Raw genomic sequence first — 20,619 nt, 5'->3', positions numbered from 1 at the left:
AAAGATCTCGGATCAGATATTCAGAGCGATCAAGAAGAAATCCTTTTTTATTGTCCACTTAAGATAGTTTGGCGAATACAGAGAAAACAAAGGCTTCAGTCAATTGTGAGTGACAATATTGAAGTTTATTACTAAAAAGTAACCGCCCCAAAGTTGCTAATTGTGCAGTCATATTTTATTGTATAAAGTTTAAAACAAATGATTTTATGGTGATGACTATCAGAAAGAACAACTATCCTCGATAATCCTATTTAAACTCTCATATGACAATCAGCTAGGTCATTATAAAAATTCCTGGTCAGCTGGAACGTAAAAATTGTAACTGCAAGAGGACCAGCCTTTCAAGGAGATAAGGAAGAGAAAAATGGGGCACAGCTCCACCAGTTTGCTCTAAGCTCCCATTTTGCTTTAAGATGCCTCCCCCCCCCCCCCCCCCCCCATTTGTATTTGGAGGTGCATCACCCTCATAATTCGCTTGTTGGTGCTATTTGTTTTTAAAAAACATCTGAGTACAAATTTTATAACACAATGCAATTCCTAGAAAATGGATGAAGGTTGATTGTTGCTGGAAGGTAGGCTTTTGAATTGTCACGTTTGCCCAAATGATATTAATCAGACAGGTCATAGATAGATAATGTAGGTGGTGATTTATCTGAATCTAAGATAGATGGTAATTTGTTACTCTTCACCAACATAGAATGCTCCGATTCATACAACAGTGAATACATTGATGTCTCAGTGGAAGTGAGATAAGGAAATAAGGAAAATGATATTAAGAAAATAGACGATATCAGTGCATTTCATTGTGATATCAGTGCACCCTACAAATTATATGTAAAGCTCTTTAGGTGATCTCCTAACAATTTGTAGATTGTAGTCTGTGTTCGTGCATTCTGCACCATCTGGCTGAACAAGCAGGTTGCGCGGATTGCACACGGGAAGTGCTAACACATGGTGTTTCCAATCTGCAGGAAGTGCCCACGCATCTTGCAGCTCAGTTTGTTCCCTTATTTCATCCTCGGGACATGGACACTGCTATGAAGCTCAATTGTCTTCACCCATCTCCAGCTGGTGTGAGAATGCAGGTTCTTGGTGGCATGCCGATTAGTACAGCATCATCAACAGCAATTTGCTGAGGGATTGGAGTCAGTTATAAGTTCATAAATACATAAATTATGGAAGCAGAATTAGGCCATTTGGCCCATCAAGTCTACTCCACCATTCAATCATGGCTGATCATCTTTCCCTCTCAATCGCATTCTCCTCCTGCCTCCTCCCCATAACCCCTGACACTCTATAATAATAATAATAATAATACATTTTATTTATGGGCGCCTTTCAAGAGTCTCAAGGACACCTTACAAAAATTGAGCATGTAGAGGAAAAACATGTAAGGGGAATGAAATAAATAGTAGAGACATGACTAGTACACAAAGTAAAGACAGAATTCAATACAAAATACAGTATGAGGCAATTAATGCACAGATGAAAAGGGACGGGGACGTGGGGCTAAGGATAGGCAGAGGTGAAGAGATGGGTCTTGAGGCGGGACTGGAAGATGGTGAGGGACACGGAATTGCGGATCAGTTGAGGGAGGGAGTTCCAGAGCCTGGGAGCTGCCCTGGAGAAGGCTCTGTCCCCAAAACTGCGGAGGTTGGACTTGTGGATGGAGAGGAGACCGGCTGATGTGGAACTGAGGGACCGTGAGGGTTGGTAGGGGGAGAGGAGGTCAGTGAGATATGGGGGGGGCCAGATGGTGGAGGGCTTTGTAGGTGAGGACCAGGATTTTGTAGGTGATCCGGTGGGAGATGGGAAGCCAGTGAAGTTTTTTGAGGACTGGAGTGATGTGATGCCAGGATTTGGTGTGGGTGATGAGTCGGGCGGCTGCGTTCTGGACCAGTTGGCGTTGGTTGATGTAGGTGGAGCTGATGCCAAGGAGAAGTGAGTTGCAGTAGTCCAGTCGGGAGGAGATGAAGGCATGGATGAGTCTTTCAGCAGCAGGCGGTGTGAGAGAGGGTCTGAGTTTGGCGATGTTGCGGAGATGAAAGAAGGAGGTTTTAATGACATGGCGGATGTGAGGCTCAAGGGAGAGGGTGGAATCAAAGATCATGCCAAGGTTGCGGGCCTGGGGAGATGGGGAGACAGTGGTGCCGTCGATGGTGAGAGTGGGGTTATTGATTTTGCTGAGTGTGGCTTTGGAGCCTATGAGGAGGAATTCTGTCTTATCGCTGTTGAGTTTGAGTTTGAAGAACTCAGTGTTCTTCTCCTTATTGCCATCAGTGAAGCTTTGGGTCTTTATTGACATATTTTATGTCAGCAGCATACAAACATAAAAGCCCGTAGTTGGAATTGGGTGGATTATTTATTTAGATCTACAGATTTTCTGTTCAATAATTGACCTTACAATGTCGTTACATTTTGAAACAATGATTGTTTATAAAAGCATAAGAACTTAACAGCTCACTAAACATGGAACAGGCTCAACAGCCACGTTTTACGATAGGTATAACCGGGCCATCAAATGGTAAATGGGAGGGTTGACTAATTATGCAATAATATTTTATTGTACAAGGTTTAAAATAAATGGTTTTCTGGAGATGACTATCAGAGAGAACAGCCATCCTCAACAGTCTTAAGCTCTCAAAATATTATACACAAATGACTCATCATTCAAATCACTTTAAGATTTCCTGGGCAGCAGAACCATAGAAATTGTAGCCATGTGAGTTACCGGTTGAACAAAGTAGCTATAATGTTAGATTTGATATACTGCAGTACTGATAGATCACTTTGGAGAATTAGGGAACAGTTTGAGGGCGGATTATCTTCTTTGCTTACTTATTTCCCTCAGGAGTTTAAATGAGTTGAATATAGTTTCAGAAGGACTTGATCTGCTCCACAGAAGCTAGAATGCTCCATTTTATTCTGTACTTATGGAAAATTTAAATCATAAAACATTAATGAGCTCTTTGTCATACATGAATTGTGGTTTTTGGTGTCTCACTTGATCAGAATGTGCAATGTAACACAAGTCTCAGAAGCCCCATTGCTTTCTTATGTAATTTAAAGTTCTTTATACAGATGGAGCCATAAGAATTTTCATATATTTCTTTCGATCTTGCTTGGAGGGCTTATTAAAATTGCATTGTTCAAAACTGTGCCCAAATTCTGAGTGTCAGTTTTGAATTTTCCAATCAATTTGCAGTTGAAGTAAAACAAAACTAAGGCAAACATACAGAAATTATAATAATGTCATTTGAGTAGGGGGTAGGGGGCAGACCCCTGTTCCCCACATCCCACCTGGTGTGCCTCTCCCCACACACGCTTACCTTCTCCTTCTTCATGGCTCGTCCATTCCTGTGAGGCCTGTAGGAATGGCATCGCTCAATGGAAACCTGATAATTAACCTGGCAGGTTCCAGCTGAATGCGAATAGAAGTGTGGCAGGGACTCTTTTAAGATTTACAGTTCGACAGACACAAATGGTCACACGACAGGTAGTAAAGGTGACATCGAACATTTCCATCACAGAATTTAAAAGGAACCCTTTGGGCGGGCAGTTGGATGAATGTTTAACAACAGTAGTAAAATCTCCATCCCTATTCAATAAAAGGTCACGGTTTGTCAGTCCTTTGTGAGTAAAGAATGCATGGTACCAGCTTTTGTGCAGCCCTGAGTTTACTTCAGAATTGGTTGAATTACATGATGACTTTTGCTAAGTGGATATAATTCCACTACTTCCAGTGAACTTTGGCAATTAATTTTGGTGTGCCAGTGTTCGGTAGTTGGGTGAATTGCCATCATTACCTGCCAATCCATTTTGGATCCAGTCATGGTCCAAATGTAAGGGGATCAAATTCTTGGCAAAAATATTTAACTTTTTTTTTACTTTTCCCAAAATAGCAATTAACTGCAATTAATTCAGCAACATTTATGACTTTTTATGACATGGCCGTCGGAGTTGAGAGTGGAAAATAGATCAGCCATGATCAAATGGCAGGGCAGACCTGTTGGGCTGAATGGCCTATGTCTTATGGTCTCACGGACATTCTGAAATCTCCCTCAAATGCTTGATTTTTTTTCAGATCATATAATAAAATTAATAAGAAATATTTAAGATGTTGACTGCATCAAAGATTTTGATAGGATAACCCAAGGTTAGTGAAGCTTCTCTGACACTAATCACTGCAGTTAATTGTGTGTGCAGTCAATACAAGCAGCTGCCAATTTAACAAAGCAGTGACAGCCAAACACAACACTTGTCATTATTTAAACCACAATTGTGAACTAATTTAGCTTAGATATTTCATCAAATGCCAAGTTTTCTTTCAAAGTAAATACTGCTGCACAGCTCAAAACTCACCCCACAGGCCAAATAAACCCAGTGTTACAAATGGCAATGTTATAAATTGGTATGGTGAATGAGAAATTGTGTATGAGGTATGGTGTAAGAGAAATGCTATGTATAATTGGTTAATTACTTTCAGTGAATAAAATAATCTGGTAGAACTTCAACCTCACAGCACCAGAGTTCGATCCTGACCTTGGATGCTGTCTGTGTGGTTGGTGTTTGCACATTCTTCCTGAAACCTGCAGGTGCTCTGTTTTATTCCCAAATTCCAAAGATATGTAGGTTTGTTGGTTAATTGTCTTCTGTAAATTGTCCCTAATGTGTCAGGTGTGGATACGAAAGTGAGATAACATAGAACTAATGTAAACTGGTAGTTGATGGTTGGCATGGATTCTGTGGGCTGAAGGGCCTGTTTCCATCCTGCATCTTTCCATAAATTCAATCAATTTTAGGATTATTTTCCAAAGGACCAGCAAAATTTTCATTCAATGTTATGTTCTACCAATATGAAATAATCCCTTCTGCTGAGTTTGAAATGTTACACAGCTACTCACTAATAAATCTATTAAAAGGAGAGGATAAATAATCTAAAAGGAAATGCTTTAAAAGTGATATTTGAATATGGTCACTTTATCCCACTGCATCAAAACAGCTTTCATAATAGAATACAATATTATATTCAATATTAATCAGATTATAAACGTCACAGCCATTAATCTGCTTCAAGAACATGGTTTAAGGAATGACGCTACACAAGGCTCTCTTGCACTGTATCTTAGGAAATGACAAAATGTTAAAACAAAAACAAAATGTATTATTCCCTATCAGTTAGCAAAGAATGTTTCATCTCTGGATTTTACTTTCATCAGCCAATTTGCCTGCTTGTCACTGCCTTCAACAATAAAGGGTATCTATAGAGAGTCCAATGTCTCCATAGAACAAAAGGAGTGATGGCTACCTAGTAATATTGTAAAAAGCAAATGTTTATTAAATCAAAAATATTAACACATCCATGACAGTTCTGCTGCACCAATCACAATTAACAATATCTAATTTCAAACCATTTCACAGATCTAGCAATTCTTTAACCCTTCTGTAAATACTCTATATGAAAATTGTGCCTTTTAAAATAGTATATTATGGCAATAATGCTGGGGTCCTTAATCGGCGATAAGATGACTTCCTTTGCTGCTTAATGGACAATACCATCATTTATCATCTATCCATTGCCTTTTAACTAAGGAAACAGTTAAAGGTCAACCATGTTTGAGGGACTGGAGTCACATTTTGGCAAAATTGGGCAAGGATGATATTTTTGCTTCTCTGACACATGTGTATACATTAGTGTACATGCGTTTTTTTAAATCACAATTCTGTAGATACCATTACTGATGCTAGCATTCCAGATTTAAATCGCTCAAATTCAAGTTCTCCAGCTATTGGAAAGAGGCTTTGAACTTGTGCCACATGATCAAATGGCCCAGGCCTCTGGATGCCAGTCAAGTATCCTAACCATGATGCTACTGTACTTTTGTTGAAACAAATGTTTGTAATAAGCCTTGAAGGACAGCACTAAAATATTGCTACAAATTTCATCTCTAAGGCATCATTTATTTGCAGGGAGTGATTCGATGGCTTAGTTGAGCCATCGCTTCATTACTATAGCCCCATCCCAGAGCATGATTTCAAGGAATTCTTTGACTTCCTACCAACTCATCTATTCCAATAATGCTGACAACTGGAATAAAGCCTGGATAGAAAATAAGGAATGCATTGAAGACCCAAGAGCAAGCAAAATGTGGGGAGCCTTAAAAGGACAAAGGCAGTTCTGAACAAAACACAGAGAAGGTGAAGGACGTGGCTTTTAAGACAGAATTGAACCTCCTCTGTCCGTGAGTGCCATGAACTGGAGCAAACAAATGGACCACATCATCAGATCATGCTTTTGATACAAATTCAATGGAGATACAGGAAAGATATTATCTCAAAGAAAAGTAGAGTTACGCAAACTTTAGACTCAACTTAAGATAAACCTTCTCCAGCCATTTTTAATCCTAGCCAAATTGGAGAGGCTAGGACACTAAAATTGAGTAAAGGCTTCTGGGCTGCTAGGCCATTTGGTCAATTTAAAAGTGCCTTCTGTAGAAATGGGACAAGCTGCTGAATGGTGCCAGTTTGTCTAGAGCCTAGATCAGAGCTGCAGGAAGAGAATGGGAACATCTGCAGACCCTGACAATTAGGTGCAAAATGTGTAGAATGGATTGGACGAATGCAAACCATTGTAAATAATGTTGCAAAGCTTTACTTTGCTGGATGTTGATTGGATGAAGTATTGAGCCTTGCCTGGTTTTCTTGCATATCAGGCACATGTTGCGATGTTTGTTTTCTCCTAGAAACACTGTTTGAATACAATGTATTAGCCACTGTATTATTTGGTTAGGGAAATGCCTGTCATGTACGGAGTTAATTGATATCTGTTATTGGATTGTAAAGAGACCACCCCCATGTGGTTCGGCCCCTTGAAGTTTGGGGACCGATAAAAGTCCGCTCCCACGAGGTCCTGTGTCGATCTTCTGGGAGAACGTTTGGGACTGCGTGACCTCCTGGAGTGTCTCTGTTTGAGCAAGGCCAAGAGGGCTTGATCAGGCAGACACGAGGATCGAACCCGCGGTGGTTAGGTACAGTAGTTGTAATTGTAATTGTGTTTTGTCAAAATAAAGTTTAGATGCACAAGTGCTTGACTCAGTGATTTTTGACTGAAACTAGACTGGAAGGAATCTTAGAGTGAGCAATTTACACCATTTTCAAGGACCATTACTAGTGATCATTCAACTGCCTCTTAATAAAAAAAGGGTCATGTGGCAAAATGTCCTTTCTTCTGTATCTTTATCTTATTAATTTGTGGTGAGGGAGGAACCCGTTAATTGCCAAAACTGGGAACACTTGTTAATGATAATAAACCTGCAGAACCTTGTTGGGACTGTCAAAAATTCCTGAGCGTTTTAAGATTATTGCCGCGGTCAAAATCATAGACATTGCTTATTGCATTCAGTTAGGGCTCAAAAGCTTCCGTTTACACTTCAATTCTGGCAGCAGGAAGGCATGTAGAAGCAAAATGGCCAACTAAATGAAACCCCTAGAAAGGTTTGTTCTTTTCTACTAAGAAACATTACTTAATTATCTTAAGGGCTAAAAAGCAGCACCAAAGCATGTTGAGTTCAAGCATTGGTCAACCTCTCAGGTTTCATTCAAGGGGAGTTCTATAAATATTCAGAGCTACCTTTTCCCCCCTTTTAATACTCATTTAAGAGGAGATTAAGGATTACTTAACCTTAGTTCCTACCATGAAAAATTATACTTCATCAGTACTGGCCCCAATTCCACAATAACCTTCTTATATGAACTGATTCATTGAAGTTGCCAGGTGTCAGACCCACTTTCAATGATGAGCTTAATTATTTCTCTGCGATCAAGGGGGAATTAGCGACAGGACCTCAATTTGTCAAATGTCACACTGTGTAGGAAATCTGCAGAGGCAATGGGAACAACCTCAAAGAAGAACACTTTAATCAGAGACTCAAAGCTCTATAAAAATCAAGATCAAAACTGATTTAATGTAGTTTTGTCCTCATTTTACAATCTACTTCTCACAATAAAATTCATTATGTTAAACTATAGATACTAAATGCAGTTAGAGACATTCAGAAAACCCTGGCAGCTAAAAGTCCCTTAGTAAAATCACCTAAATGTACCTTTTTTATGTAGCATTTTTAAAGCACTTTATTCTATTACTGTTTTATTAAATATTAACCACACATTTTTTCTAAGTTGTAAAAGTAATTCACGCAAAAAGGTGGCAAATAAAATTTACAGGTGTTTGGGCTTTCAACTTCAAGAAAAGAGCAAATTATAGTTGATACAACAATACAATTTAGTTAGCTAACAGCATTCAATAGAAGAATGATGAGGATCTAATTCCATGTGTCAGCTTCAAGATTCTAAAAAAAAACTATAACATGGAAATGCATCAGTAACTGATAATTAAGGTAAACAGCTTTTAGTGAATGAGTGCCCCCTCCAAAGCTTGTCGTTCTTTTAAAAGCATGTACCTGGCCTACCACCAATTTATTTTTGGGGAGTTCTGCAATGGGGAGAGAAAGGAACATTCAAGCACAGTAACTGAGGCATTTAGCAAGATAAATGGAGCTGCCTTCTTTAAAAAAAAAAGTCAAACAAAGGCGATACGCTATACTAAAAGTCTGAAATATCCACCTGTCCTCACAGCTCTGCCACAAGTTAGCAAAGTCAAAATACAAAAAAGGTTCTGAACTTTCACTTTTGCAGATAAAAGCAAAAAAAGTCTTGTGCTCCCTTTAACTAGAAGCAAAAATGTCCTCCCTTTACCACACATAATAGCTTCTCGATGTGTCGACGGGCGTGGGCTTCACGTCAGATGAGTTATCTTTGTCCTTCTCGCTTTCCCCTTCCCATAGATTTATAAGCGGCGGGTAGAGCTCGTTCAACGGAATGGAGGAGGTCTTCTGCATGTACTTCTTCAGCGAATGGTGGTAGTTCTTCCGCTTGAGGCGCTTGGCGGTGTAAACAGCGATTGAAGCGATGCTAATGATGGCAAACATTGAGCCCATCACGGCGGCGAGGGCAGTGCTTGTTCCTTGGTCAGAAATGTCCAGCGAGAATGCCACCCCTTTTGTGGTGACATTGACGCACGATTTCTGAGCCTGTTGGTGGATATTGGCCACGGTTAGACAAACCTCATACTCTGTAGATGGCTGGAGATGGGTCAGGTTATATTCGTGGACATCGACTGGAACCCTTGCAGTGTATGTGATGTGGGGGTTGTCGATCTTCATGGTGGCTGACGACCATTTTAAGTTCGAGGTCATGACATTGGAGTTCACTCTCCACGAAACCAAGATGGAATGCGATTCTGCTTGCTTCACGTAGATTTTCAGCACCTGAGTTCCATCCAATAAGGTTCCGTTGACTCGAATGGTTGCAACCTTTGTATCCGCTCCCTCAGAGTTCTGGGCCACGCAAGTGTATCGGCCAGAATCCTCGATGTGAATGTGAGAAACTTCAAGGGTCCCCTCGGTGCTCAGCTTATATTTATCTGAGAGGGTGTCCACAGTGATCTTACTGCCAAGTGGCGTGACCCAATAAATCTCAGGTTCGGGCTCTGCCATGGCGCGGCAATCCAAGGACACAGTCATATCTACGTCCACGTTCAGGTGATTTGGAAAGGTCTCATGTGCAATCATGGGTAGACACTGTTCAGCAGTCTCCTGCTGGAGGACCTCCTTGACTTGTTGCCCTCTGTACTCTGGAGGCATCGCACAAAACATAGACTGAGGCTCCATGAAGCGAATGGTCGTCTTGTTCGAACTCATCCACTGAATAACACAGTCGCACCTGATGGGGTTACTGTGAATGCTGACTTCACGCAGATTTGGAAGGTTGTCCACAGTCTTTTGATAAAGCGCATTCAATGCATTATTATTGAGCATAAGGCTTTCAAGGGAAGGAACTTCCCGAAATGCATAGCGATGAATGTAAGACAGTTTAGGGTTATTTGTGGCTTCCAGTTTTGTAAGTTCAGGGAGATTATCCAAGGCATACCTGTCTATGGAAACCAGCTCAATCATATTGTTGATACCAAGTTCCTTCAGGCGAAGCATGTTTCTGAAATCGCCTTCTTGAATTTTGTGAACAGGGTTTTTGTTCAAGTCCAGGAATTTCAAAGCCGGCACCTTCTGAAGTGCAAGCTGAGGCACCCGGCCCAGCTTGTTATCATAGAAAGAGAGACTCTCCAGACTGTCCAAGCCCACTAGGGCATTGCCGGGGATTTCCGTCAGCTCCATGCCGGCTAAAACCAAACTCCGCAGATTGCACAGAGGCTTGAAGTTCATATCCAGGATCCCGATGACTGGGTTCTCCCCAATCATGAGGATCTCCAAGTTCGGCGTAAACTCAAACCAACGGCTGTCAATGACACGCAGTTTGTTGGAGTTCAGGTGAAGTCTCAACAAGTTCCTCAGACCAGAGAAGGCTTTGGCCGAGATGCTGCTGATCTGGTTGTGATTGATGTAGAGCTCCTGGAGGCTGGCGAGATCCTGCAAACAATAATCAGGCAGGTCTGCAATCTGGTTCTCTTCCAGGTGGAGAGTGGTGAGCTGAGTCAGGTTGATCAAGCCCACGTCTTGAATAATGGTAAAGTTATTCTGCGAGAGATCGAGCTCGGTGAGGTTTAACATCTGCTCAAACTCGTTGGTGGTCTTGCCGATGTTGTTGCTCTGTAGCAAGAGCACCTGGGTGTCCGCAGAGAGGTTGCTCGGGATCCTGGTCAGCCGCAGATCATTGCAGTCCACAGTGGCGGCTTCCCTGTACGTTGACTGTGGTGTGAACCATGGGCGGATTTCACAAACACACAGCTGAGGGCACTCGCTGCGCTGCTGTGCTGCTTCGGCGAGCCAAAGGGTCATAAAAACCATCGCCACATGACGAAAGGGTGAACAAATCCTCCCTTTTGCCATTTTTATAAAAACCAATGTTTTCTGAGTAAACTTATATATTATCAAGGGACTTCAACTCTTGAGCAACTGAAATCATCAGGCGTCGAAGGTGATGAGCACAACAGAGGTGTGGATTCTGTGGGATTTAGTGCTGGCCGTCAAATGAGCCGGAAATTATCACGATGATCATTAGTTGCACGTGCATGAAAGATTTCACCAATGTAAAGTCTGTCTCGGCATCAGCAGTATCTGCAAGATGACATAAAATGAAAAAATTAAATTAATATGAGGCTTTTTTTAAGCATAGCTTAACTGCAATTGATTTTTTTTCTTAAAATAAATACTCATTCTGGACATATAATTAGCAATGTTCAAATACTTTCACAACATTGTAGAAACGAGCATCAGGAATGTGGCTTCAAGCATTTAGCAAGCAGACTGGCATTGATAATTATAAATATTGATAGCAATGGAATTTCTAATAATACACAGTTACAGTGGGAGAGTCTAGAACTAGAGATCATAGCTTCAGAATTAAAGGATGTTCTTTTAGGAAGGAGATGAGGAGAATTACTTTAGTCAGAGGATGGTGAATCTGTGGAATTCTTTGCCACAGAAAGCTGTCCCACCCCCCACTTCTGCCAGTGACCCCAGGAGATGGCAGTGCGTGTTGTAGGAGCAGAGGGAGCAAGCAGCATTAAAGGCTTTTTGAGTACCGGGCCCGTCCCTGGCGCACCGCTTATGGGACCGGGGGGGGGAGGGGAGGGGGCTCTGTGGCTCCCGGGCATGAGAATTCCCGCTTGTTTAAACACCTCTCACTCACAATGCCGCATTTCTTCCATTCCAGCCTTGTGTTAAACTTTACCCCCCCCCCTCGCTTGGTTAGAGTGAACAATTGGCAACAATGGACACCATCCCACCCCCCTCAACCCCATGGTCCGTTATTGCGTGGGTTTAATGTATGTCATTTATAAAAGATGTTGCTCTATATTTATCTACATTGCAGCTGACAATAGTGCCTGCTCTAAATGTTGCTCTCATTCTTTACCGTCTTCATTCTTTTCCCCGACAGTTCACCCCACTTTCATTAAATTTTCAACCTTAAGTGTGAAGACATGACATTTCAGCTTACAATGATTCAACAACTGCAGTTATTTGGAAGTGAACATGGACAGTTCTGGGGAATTAGGTAGCCATGAATTTCAATCATTTCTGTTTCCCTTTTGTGTAAACTTGGGCGAGAATGCTTCCACAGAGCAAAAGATTCACGGACCCCATCTTATGTTAGAGAATAAAAGGCCAAGTGATCCACTGTCCAAACATTGAGAAATCCCAAAGGTTCACCAGGAGATACGTGCCAATCTCCTATTACCATAAGGGAACCTCCGCCCTTGAGCTCCCTTCCAACATTCTAGGATCCCAGTTCCCACATTCCCATTAACATTACCAGGTCCAGCAATAAATTTTGTTATAAATCTGTGCAATATTTAAAAATTGAATTAAAGATATTTTGGATATAACATCCAATTGTCTAGAAAGTCTACTAATCCAGCACCAAAGTCCCTAACACAACAGATTATTGGAGGTTACCAGTGGAGTTATAGGGTGTCACAGTGGTGCAATGGTAGAGTTCCTGCCTCACAATGCCAGAGTTCCAGGTTCGATCCTGACCACAGGTGCTGTCTGTATGGAGATTGCACATTCTTCCTGTAACCGTGAGGGTTTTGTCCGGGTGCTCCGATTTCCTCCCACATTCCCAAGATGTTAATTGACGTGCAAAAACACTCTGTGTAGGATGTGAAACTGGGATAACATACAACTAGTGTACGGTGGCGTGATTCGATGTGTCACAGGGCCTGGTTCCATGTTGTATTTCTAAACTGAACACTGTCCTGACTGAGATTTAAAACCATGGGTCCCAACACCATGCCAGAAAGTCAAACACATTCTACACTAGTCCTTCAGGTAGAACAGAGGAAATACTGTGCAAGGGAACATCCCGTGTAGAAGAAAGACAAGGTTTTGTTTCCTTTTAAATGGACATAGCAGAATAATTACAGCACTATTCAAAGGAGACCTTGTCAATATCTAACCCAGGTCAAAACCCAAAACAGCTTATTTTAATTTATTACTCAGTGGGAATGCTGATGTAAAATTACTGCTGCAATTCCCTAAATCCAAATGTTATCGCTCCACCAAACACCATTCTCCTCTTCCCCCACCCACCAAAATAGGTAAGTTGTGATGAAATAATAACAGTCTTTGGGTAAGATTAAATTGCCAACTAAAACCTGAATTACACATGATGAAATTAATTGCCTTTGTCAAAATTAAATTACCCTCAGTGGCGTTAATCTCAGTGGCGTTTTTTTTGGTAAAGCTATCGAATTAGTTCCACTTTCTTACACTTGTAATTCTTTTCCCTTCAAAAGATTTCTCCAGTTTGCTTGAAGGTTGCTGAGAAATCTGCTTTCACCAGTTTTGTCAGGCAATGCAATTTAAATCGCAATGAATTACTGTGCAATTTAAACATTTATTTCCATCACCTCTGCTGCCTTTGCTAATCGTCTTAAACCCATGTCCCCCATTTGCCTTGTTCTGCTTATTTATCCTAATCAAAATCATTCAAGAACATTTATTCATTTCAAGTGCTGATTTTAAAAAAATCTTTCAATATTAAATTAATTCTCATTCTTTAACCTTGAAATAACAAGAGTGCTTTTTATTAAAATGTTCAGCTTGAATACTGCAGAGAATCTCAATGACCTTACACAATTGCATGACTGGCAATTAAATGTCGAGAAACAATATGATGCAGGAAATTCTAACCTTTAAGAACTGAAAAATCATGCCTGGATGCAAAGAGAAAATGTTAGTATTCATTTACATCATAAAATAATTAGGCATATTTTATAATCAGCAGCAGCTGAAAATAACACCATCGTCCTGTAGACTTAGCAAGCTTCTCCACTGAAAATTCTTGTCACCCTAGAACGGATCACCTGGGACTTGTGTCAATTGATAAAGCAACAGCAGGTCTCCATATTCAGAATGAAGGATCATCAATGAACAGCAGAGAGCATGAACTGGAATGTACTGTACAAACTATAAATGTTATGGCAAAATCAGGTAAAGATAGCAGAATAGAGAACAAAAGCAAATCAGAACAAAAAACAAAGAGAGATACGTGAGACATATATATATATATTTTTTTTTTTAAGCACAAATTCAGATTTAATTTACTCCCAGTGACGTTGCTTGATAATAATGATGACTCATCATACCATCAGTTAGAAAGTTATTCAAATGGGACTAGACTATGAAGAAGGGTCTTGACCGAAAACGTCACTGATCCATGTTCTCCAGGGATGCTGCCTGATCCACTGAGTTATTCCAGCACTTTGAGTCATTTTGTGTATTAACCGGCATCTGCAGTTCTTTGTTTCTACAGACAGTCTTATTTAGGTCACATCCTTGAACCAGGGCAATATCTTTGACCGCCAGTACCGCCCATTACTCTTTCCATGTCCTACAATGTCACATGTCTACCCGTTGGAAACACATTTTACTTTATACAGGTAGTTCTACTATACACACACTAGACTAAGTGGGACCCGCTGGGTCCCAGCATCACACGGGAGGGCTGGTCCCCCAACGTAATATTCTACCTCTCCACCGATTCCAATATTGGTGGCCAGTAGGGGGAGAGGGCTTTCTGGAGTGCTAGTATGGGTGTTGTGGGCTGAAGGGACTGGTTTCCAGAGGGCTAGTATGGACATTGTGGGCCAAATGGATTCTTGGGCTGGCGGCTCAGTCACTCAAGCCTGTTGTGCTGGCAGCTCACTCACTCACGGCTGGTGGGCTGGCAGTTGACTCAGTTATTCCTTGACATTCCATTTCAAGCAGGGTGCAAGTCCACCAAATTCAAGTACAATTTCATACGATTTCAAGCAGGCTGCAAGGCCACTAAAGACAGCAAGTCATGACATCTGCCTCCTCCATCTCGCAGAGACTGAGCCACGCCCACACTTCTGGGTTTTATAGTCCCTCCCCCCTCCCACCAGAAGGGGCGTGGCCTTCATGGCATGATTGACAGGAGAGAGAATCTCACCATTCTTTAAACATTAATAACTCTTTTATTTTTCATCAATGGGAAAAATGCTCGGCACCTGATGAGAGGAGGGGGACTCTAAGATGGCCAAAAATCACAGCCGTACATCATAGCATTTTTTCCAAAATCAATCTAAAGCGCAAACAGGAAGTGATCAAGATTAGGCATTTAATTATATAGAAGGCAAGGCAACTTTAAATTAGGCAAGGCAACTTTAATTAGGCAAGGCAACTTTAATTAGGCAACTTTAATTGGGCCATGCAACTTTAATTAGGCAAGGCACCTTTAATTAGGCAACACAGCTTTAGCATTTCCAATCTAAAGGCAACACAGCTTTAACATATCCAAACCAAAGGCAAAACAGCTTTAGCATTTCCAAACCAAAGGCAACACAGCTTTAGCATTTCCAAACTATATTTTCAAACCACATTAAGGGCACTGACAGGTCAATAAAACCACTCACAGTTTAGTAGGCATGTGTTCAGTGTTATTCACAGCTCTAACTGAGAGACGTGACGCTCTCGCTCCCCCATCTTGCAGAGACTGACTGAGGCACTCAACACCTCCGGGTTTTATAGTCCCTCCGGAAGGGGCGTGGCCTTCAGGAGAGAGAATCTCAACATTTTTTAAAAAACGAATAACTTTTATTTTTCACCGATGGGAAACATCCTCTTGTCCTGCGCAGCGGCAACGAAGTGGCAGCGTTTTTTTTCTAAAATCAATATATAGAACACCAGAAAGTGGTCAAGGTCAGACTTTTAGTAATATAGTTGAGTGATGAATTAGGGAACACCAGTTGTACTGTTGATTCAATGAGTTTTGTTTGGGAACTAGAAAACCACTTAAAATTTACTTTGAAAATTGACACAAAAAAGTTGGCTTGGGGGAAAAAAAAGTTTAGAGTAAAAAATGTTTCCATATAGCCTCCCTGCAGTAATCAGATGTCAATGTCTCTTTAGGACACAGCTACTTTTACACTGTCACTGTGGGTGACCATTGACACTGACAGGCAATCGCAATGATACTCTGTTGAACAATGCACAGCATTGGGCATTTTTTAATTATAAAACTTATAAACGTATTGTTATCAAAAATACCTGTACCTTTATTTTTGAACATCTTGCAGGAAAAATAACTTTATTATTGCAAATGCGAAACTCTGTAGTTCCTAACCTTTTTTTTCCTCCCACACTGACATTTATAACATTATTTTCTATTGCACAAGTTTTTTTGTAATGCAACAATAGAATGATCACAAAACATGGTGCAGCAGTAGAGTTGCTGCCTTACAAAGCCAGACCAGGATTTGATTTTCTCCAGGTGCTCTGGTTTCTTCCCACACTTCAGACGTATAGGTTTGTAAGTTAATTGGCTTCAGTAAAATTGTAAATTGTCCCTAGTGTGTATGATAATGTTAGTGTACTGTCACTGGTCGGTGTACTGCAGACCTGGTGGACCAAAGGACCTGTTTCCTCGTTGTTTGCTTAATTAAACTAAAGTATCCGGACTGGGATTGCAGATATTTTCCCTGCCAGGCTAGTGTTACTTTTACTGCAAATCCTTACCCAATTCCGTCAAGCTTTCCAGTTACATGCAATACAACAAAAACTATAGTAACTCTTTAAATAATGCACTATGCCACAAGACCAAAAATACATTTAGGCCCACTTAAAATCACCTCCGTGCACAGGAAAATAAAAGCAGAATAAAATATACCATTCCAGTTAGTGATCAGCTACTTGCATATTCAGCATCATTTTATCTCCCCCTTGTCAGCAGTCGCAGCAGTATATTGCACACTTCCTGACTAAACAATAAACCCGACTGCAAACTGATTTCACTTCAATAGCATGTCAGCCAACAGTTTCCAATGATGACTATTACTTCATTGCCTTCTGGATGTGTTTTTTCCTCTCCAATTTAGAGCTAATTTTCCTTTTTAAACGATATTCTTTTATAGATGGTTCAGCATTATTGCCTGTTTTAGTGCAGCCTTGGGGCATTTCAAACTGAGCTGCCTGCATAACTGCGCAGTCCTGCTTCTTACTTTGGAAACCATTATAATAATGATGCCATTCACATGCAAATTGTGGATGGGACCAGTCACGTTCTGCAATACAGTGAAAGTGGCTCCACATCTCTTGCGAGCGAGTTTGGAATGAGGCTGTTTCTGTTTCCCCACTTATTATTGACCATGTTAGTGTGGGACTGAGATTGAACCCAGACCTCTGCTTGCTAGGCATAAACTAAATCATCACAAAGACAGTGTCTACTGGTACAATGTAGTGGTTAGCAGGTATAATTACTCCACAGTCCTGTTCTCCAGAGACAATTGCAACATGAACCCTAATACTCAAAGGCGAGACCCCACATATGGTCAGAGCCTTGTTCACGTTATACTATTATGTGGTGTGGAGGAAGGAGGAAAAAAAGAGGTAAAGAGAAATAGGGGGAGAGAGAGCACGAGAGAGAGAGAGAGAGAGAGAGAGAGCACGAGAGAGAGAGAGAGAGCGAGAGCGAGAGCGAGAGCGAGAGCGAGAGCGAGAGCGAGAGCGAGAGCGAGAGCGAGAGAGAGAGAGAGAGAGAGAGAGAGAGAGAGAGAGAGAGAGAGAGAGAGAGAGAGAGAGAGAGAGAGAGATAGCACGAGAGAGAGAGCGAGAGAGAGAGAGAGCGAGAAAGACAGAGAGAAAGAAATGAGGGAGAAAAAGCATGGGGCGAGAGAAAAAGTGCGAGGGGAAGAGTGAAATAGGGATGGGGAGAGAGAAAAAGAGGAAGGAGAGAGAGAGAAAGAGAAAGAGGTGAGAGAAAAAGAAAGAAAGAAAGGGATGAAAGGAGGGAAATAAAAAAGGAGAAATAAATGTTTTCAAAATGCAAGAACCATTAAATTAATTCAAAAATGCAAGTTACCTAAACACTGGTCCCTCATTACCCCATCTTTATTCCTCTCCATCCATTTGACTGGGGTAACTGTTGCCATGGAAGGCATGATGTGGTGCAGGTTCTGATAATGGATGATGTTAAGCAGGGGGTTCCACAACTTTCTGTTCTGCCACTGGGTGTCATGAAGAGTCCAACGTTGGAACGGTCCGAGAAACACAATCCCAAATGTTCGCATAACAGATGTTCTCAACTTGCAGGCGAAGGGAACTTCATGCTGTCTTATAATCTATTGTTTTTACATACCCAGTAGAAATCTTTGTTGCTTGAATAATTGTGAAAAATGGTCTTGTTTCTCCACTCAGCAGTCTCAAAAATAATTCACCAGTTAATTGTTGGAAGTAATTTGCATTGAAACTGCACTTTTCACAACTTCAGAATGTCCTAATAAATGTCAGTAGGGTGCAGCATATGAAACAACAAATGTGCACACAAATCACTGCAACAGCTGTGAGAAATACTAGGTAATTTTAACTGAGGAAATAAATAATGGGAAGATTGTGTAGAAAGGAACTGTAGATGCTGGTTCATACCAAGGGTAGGCACATGGTGCTGGAATAACTCACTGAGTCTGGCAGTATTTCTGGAGAGAAAGGTCGGAACCCTTCTTCAGATAAATAATGGGCAGGTTCAAGGTGATGGGGAAAATATTCAATAGAAATCTGAGGGGTAACATTTTCACACAAAGGGTAGTGGGTGAATGGAACACTCTGCCAGGGGATTTAGTTGAGGCAGGGACCATCCCACCGTTTAAGAAACATTTAGACAGGTACATGGATCGGACAGGTTTGGAGGGATATGGGACAAACACAGGCAGGTGGGACTCATGTAGCTGGGATGTACATGTTGGCTGGTGTGGGCAAGTAGGGCCAAAGGGCCTGTTTCCACGCTGTAACACTCTATGACACTATGACTCTATGTTGCAGAATGCTACACCATGCTACATTGTGGAATACGGCAGAGTCTTTGTGAATTTGTGATTGGGAAATGATTCACAACCTCGGCTTGTGAGAGTATTTCCTATCGAGCCATAGCCAACATCCAAGTGAAATGTACAATGCTATGTTAATGGTGCAATTCATCTTGTGTTTTAGAATGGGTGATTAACTTAGCCACTCCAAGAGCTCTGCCTATTTGCATTAAGCATCAGGGAACAAACGACATGAATGTTTCCTTAGAGAAAGTCTAAAAGCCCCCCTGGGTACACCAACATTGTAACGTGAGCTTTAGTGGTTGGTCCCAACCATGTCATTTTCCTCACTGTAAACACTGGCCTTCTGTTAAACTAATTGTAGGTCTCATCACCATTATGTTCTCAATCACGGGAGCAATTTGAAAACATCAAACCCCATTTTATTTCTCACTACCAGCCCTGGAGCAGGAACAATAAGTACTTTCACGTCACATAAATATGCCAACCTTCTGCTGAAATAAATCATTGCTCCTACAGCTGTGCTAAAAGGATCATTTAACAGGTTGAAGCGATAAGGACATTTTTAAGGTACCTCCCTACTCTTATGGCATCAACAGATTAAAAAGAGTTTTATTGTAAATAACTGCCTGACATATACAGATAATCTTTTGTTTCGTTCAACTTTTAACAACTCTGCAGATTTAAAGAGCACAAACCGAAACGATACATGACAACGAGAGACAAATTGATTACACGTACATTGGAGAGAATTAATCTCAGCCAGTCAAAGCAAACAGTTCCGTTTTAGGCAAAGTAAGAGTAAGAAGTACAGAGGATAGTGTAGTTTTAAACACTGCTTTTCTTTCATTGTAAAATATCATTTGCTGGTAATTCTTCACATGAGCCTGCTGGATACAAAACCTTGATCTTCATATTTTTAAGTCATCAGGAAAGAAAAAAAAGCTTCCTTTATGATGGATTAAAAAGGTCAAAAGTTAGAGATCACAGAAAACATTCAAAAACCAAGTCAAATGGGCTAGAAGTAACAAAGATTCTCTCTGCCATGTCCCCATATGTATCTATGTATGGTAATATCTGACCTGTTTTGATAGCAGGCAAAACAAAGTTATTTCCTGTACCTTGGTACATGACAATAATAAAGCTAAATATACTAAAGGTAGACCTCACGTTAATTTTGTATAATACTTGTCAGTTAAGATATGCAGACAGCATTCAATCATTTAAAATTAATCTGCTGGTCCTGCAATCCCTTCAAGAGAATGCAGTTATTACCCCAAATGTACGATTAATCTATATTAGTGTTTAAAAGGATATACAATACAATGTTTGATTCTATGTAAGAGAGTTTGAATTATTCCAGTCCACATCAACTCAGTACAAAAATATAGACCAGGAACAATTTTAGTCTGTACTGCATCTGGTCTTGTCCAAAGTTTTTTTTTTGTGTATTATACGTTCTTTACAGCATAGAATAGATCATTCAGCCCAACAGGTGCATGTTCATGCTCAGCATCTTATTATATGTCATTAGCATGGAGCAATGACTATAATGTTTTAGAAGACAAGGATGCACTGAAGTACTACGGAGAAATGAAAGGCAAAAGCAAAGATTCAAATCATGTCTGATGGAATTTGCTCGACTTGGTTAAATTATAGGGAGGTATTAATTTTGGATACATGTACCTTTGATTTTACGAATGCAAATTGACTATCATGGTCACATATAGCAACAGGCACCAAAAATAGAAAAAAAAAGT

The 20,619-nt window shown here is 40.8% G+C and overlaps 1 protein-coding gene across 2 annotated transcripts in view; it reads right to left on the bottom strand.

Moving 5' to 3' along the window:
• Positions 1 to 5,315: 5,315 nt before the first annotated feature.
• The window catches only part of lrrn1 (leucine rich repeat neuronal 1), a 42,890-nt gene continuing 27,586 nt past the window's right edge, over positions 5,316 to 20,619 (bottom strand). The window contains exons 1-2 of one of the 2 annotated variants that reach the window (XM_033036741.1): positions 17,899 to 18,116; positions 7,939 to 11,129 (exon numbers count right to left, since the gene is read on the bottom strand). In XM_033036741.1, the coding sequence (XP_032892632.1) occupies positions 8,751 to 10,901 (2,151 nt within the window). In that variant the 5' untranslated portion in view covers positions 10,902 to 11,129; positions 17,899 to 18,116 and the 3' untranslated portion in view covers positions 7,939 to 8,750. Of the gene's footprint in view, positions 11,130 to 17,898; positions 18,117 to 20,619 lie in introns of those variants that run through there. The other variant, XM_033036742.1, reaches the window with a different exon arrangement.

The sequence above is a fragment of the Amblyraja radiata genome, chromosome 18, assembly GCF_010909765.2.
Source record: "Amblyraja radiata isolate CabotCenter1 chromosome 18, sAmbRad1.1.pri, whole genome shotgun sequence".
Lineage (NCBI taxonomy): Eukaryota > Metazoa > Chordata > Chondrichthyes > Rajiformes > Rajidae > Amblyraja > Amblyraja radiata.
Note: the sequence above shows the minus strand (reverse complement) of the source record. Positions and strands in the feature narration are given on the sequence as shown.